Below are 3,331 nucleotides of genomic sequence, written 5' to 3'. Positions count from 1 at the left end.
ATGACATCATCAAGTCTCAGTTACAACCTAGTTGCAACTCGTGTGTAACTTATAGGCCAGCATCGAACCTTAAAGTATTCAATGATGTGGATATTTTTTCTCAGTCACAACCACTTGCAACTCGGAAAATCTCAGTTGCAACCTACTTGTAACTAGGTAAATCTCAGTTGCAACCTCCTTGCAATTAGGAAAATCTCAATTGCAACCCACTTGCAACTGTGACATCAGCACGAAACAACAAATCCAATGGCTAAGAAATCGACTTAGACATAATAAAAATCAGACGCCCGATTTCTAGTAAATCTAAAAAAAGAAAAGGAAGTCCGATGCAACACATTGTCTCTCGTTCTTTAATTTTTTTGGAGTATGTCGATCGCCGGATTGATGTTGTTACTTATTTATGAACTTGACATCTCCATCCTTAGTTTTTTACATTCTTATAATTTTCCGATTACTGCAATAAAATTTGACCCCATAAGCACACAGGTATGCCAAACCCTCTCTCCTGGGTTCAGAAACAATTTTCTCTTCTACAGCAGCCACCGCTCTTTACTTGCAAAAAACAAAACCCGACTCACTCCTACCCCTTTTATCCTTCGGATCATAGACAACCTCTTCGTTCTACCCTCTTCTCTCTCGGTCCTCCTATTTATAAACACCGTGCTGCTTCTTCCATAAGCCTCCTCCATCCATAGTACTAGTACTCCGCAACCCAGAAAGAAAGCAATGGCCGCCGTCTCCCGCCTCAATCCCGTTGCCTCGCCTTTCTTTCCGATGACACTCCCTCCGGCGGGCTGCTACCTCTCTCCTATCCCCGATGCTTGTATGCCCAGTGCCGATTTCTTCGCCTCGCAGTTCTTGTACCCACAGCCTCCACCTCCGCTAGCGCCAGCGTACGGGTGGCCTGCTGCTTGCGGCAGCAGCTGGTTCCCCAGTGGAGTGTTCACGGTTGGGGTTCCGGCGTTCCCGCTGCAGGCAGCATACGGGCACCCCCTGCATCCGCCGCCAGTGACGGTGTACTGCTGCACGCCGCCACCGCAGCCAGCGGCTCCTCGGTGCCGCATCACCGAAATCTTTGAGGATGGAGGCGAGGCGGCTGCGAAGGTAGAGTTGCGTGACGAGCCATCCCCGCGCTCCGTCCTTGCAACTTGGAGCAGGGAGCCCAACTCACCGCGAGAGCGGCGTATGCCTCCCCCGCCGCCTACATCTTTCGTCCGCAAACTGCTCCCTCGCCCTCGCCGGTGGCCGCTCCTCGCCTTCAATCCCAGCGACAACTTCACGAGTCTGATGATTCGTAATATCCCCAACAAATTCATGTAATACTGCGAGTTCTTTGCCTTTCTCCCTTTCACGAGCTAGTACTTGTTTGATCTCACCAAGTCTTTGATTGGTGTTATTGATCTTGGTTCTTGTCTTGTTGCTTAAAGATTGAGTTTATCTGTGACATTGCAGGAAGAAGGGATTCATGGCTATCCTCGACCAGCACTGCGCCGAGGAGAATGCCAAGCTCGGCGGCGACAGCGAAGCCGTCAAGTCGGAGTACGACTTCCTTTACGTCCCGATCGACTTCGAGTACGGCTGCTGTTCCTTCCCCATCCCGAGAGTTCACTTTCCAGTTTCCATATCGATGCTACTTTTCAGTTTCCACTAGGGTTCCTGGTTTTCGTCCGATCTGATCTTTTGACGGCGTCCGACTTGTGTCGTGTCGGCGGCTCTGCGCCTTGTTTGATTTATGTGTTCGTTTGTTTTGTGCCCAGGACGAGGTACAACAAGGGCTACGCCTTCGTCAACATGACGACGGCGGTGGCGGCGCGGCGCCTCCACGCGTACCTCGATGGCCGCCGCTGGGAGGTGGCGTGCTCGAAAAAGGTGTGTGACGTGGTGCACGCGCGCGTCGAGGTATGTGCTTAGTTATTCCTGTCGGCCTCGTCGGTTCGTTCTGCGGGTCGATCCTGTGCTTGCTTCGTGCTCATTAATGCTCACCGCCGCTTAATTTGGTTGGGATTCGTATCGCATGCTGCAGGGGCTGGACTCGCTCGTGGCGCACTTCTCCGGGTCGCGCTTCCCTTGCGGCGGCCAGAAGGAGTTCCTGCCGGTGCGCTTCGTGCCGCCCCGGGACGGCGTCCGCAAGACGGCGGAGCACGTGGTCGGCCGCCTCCTCCCCCGCCGCCACGGCTGAGCGGACGGCTCGTCGGCGACCGCACGTGCAACTGACGGACGGGGTATATCTATCTATCTTGTGTTCTATCCTCGTCCATGCCATGGATGGATAGAACGGGAGATAGGTTAGTTCGCCTCATCATTCGATGCCGTTTTACCACTAAGAGTACTCATGTTCAGAGTGTCCTAGAAGTGTTCAGAGAGCTTAGTCAGCAAGTGTCCTGGTAGTACCTGAGTGTTTAGTGTTGTAGAACCCCCTGTTGTATGCCATGCAGATGCAAGTGCAGCACCTGATGAACTCTTCCTTTCCTGGAAAATTTCCTAAATCTGCTGGAAGTTGAACCTTTCTAACATGTATGCAAATTTCCGGTGAAATTCCAGCGACTCAGAGAAGTCCTAATGATATGTCTCAAGTCCCACGAAATGCCTGGATGATGTAAATTTGCACAGCTTCACTTCAAAGTTTTCATTCCGAAAACAAGAACCATCAAGAATTTGCTTGTTCTTCAAAGCCAGCACATATTCAGTGGATTTAACATGGAAGTACGCTAGCACTATTTTTTTCAATGTAATTTGTTCAAGTTCAGAATTAACTGTGTATGAGTTTTTTTTCTCGATAATTAATGCATGAGTTAATTCATCAGACGGGAAGCATGTTTTGGCAAACCCATCACTTTTTTTTTGCGGTGAAAGAAACTGATATTAACTTGGCAATATTACAGAAAGGTCCAAAAAGACAAAAAAAAATTACAAACAAGCCCTTCTTCAAGTCGACCACGCCGGCACCACGAAGCCGTCGATGGCGCACCATCGCAGCTGCTTCTCTTGTCACCTTGGAACGGAAGCAGACCCCCAGCGAACGGGAATTCGCTGAGCGCGTCCCGGAGGACCTACCTCGGACGCCACCGTTGTCAACGAGCCAAGCAACACCATCTTCTTGCTCATCTTCATATGCCAGATCCTTCGCCCCAAATCCGGCCAGGGGAGAGCGCACCCGGCAGCTCCAGGGAGCTGCGGACACGGGGAGAGCGGCCGCTCCACGTCGGTGCTCCAGAGAACGCCGCCATCGAAGGGCCTGAGCACCGCCATCAAACACCACACCGGCCGCGCCACCGCCTTCAAAGCGCCGCCGGCAGAGGTCCTAACAAACCCTACAACATACACAATGAGA

At 51.6% G+C, this 3,331-nt stretch overlaps 1 protein-coding gene across 1 annotated transcript; it reads left to right on the top strand.

Moving 5' to 3' along the window:
• Nucleotides 1-700: 700 nt before the first annotated feature.
• On the top strand, nt 701-2,584 carry LOC127311862 (protein MEI2-like 6). The gene is made up of 4 exons (XM_051342340.2): nt 701-1,316; nt 1,453-1,572; nt 1,758-1,899; nt 2,024-2,584. Exons 1-4 carry the CDS (start codon nt 727-729, stop codon nt 2,177-2,179), a joined length of 1,008 nt encoding a protein of 335 aa, XP_051198300.1. The 5' UTR covers nt 701-726; the 3' UTR covers nt 2,180-2,584.
• Nucleotides 2,585-3,331: the final 747 nt, after the last annotated feature.

Source organism: Lolium perenne, chromosome 7 (assembly GCF_019359855.2).
Source record: "Lolium perenne isolate Kyuss_39 chromosome 7, Kyuss_2.0, whole genome shotgun sequence".
NCBI classification, from domain to species: Eukaryota; Viridiplantae; Streptophyta; class Magnoliopsida; order Poales; family Poaceae; genus Lolium; species Lolium perenne.
Note: the sequence above shows the minus strand (reverse complement) of the source record. Positions and strands in the feature narration are given on the sequence as shown.

Excerpts from the sequence above, each read along its gene's own strand:
- LOC127311862 (XM_051342340.2), top strand. The coding sequence starts at position 727 with ATGGCCGCCGTCTCCCGCCTCAATCCCGTTGCCTCGCCTTTCTTTCCG. Across the intron at positions 1,317-1,452 it reads AATATCCCCAACAAATTCAT|GAAGAAGGGATTCATGGCTA; the intron begins GTAATACTGCGA and ends GTGACATTGCAG. Across the intron at positions 1,900-2,023 it reads TGGTGCACGCGCGCGTCGAG|GGGCTGGACTCGCTCGTGGC; the intron begins GTATGTGCTTAG and ends CGCATGCTGCAG.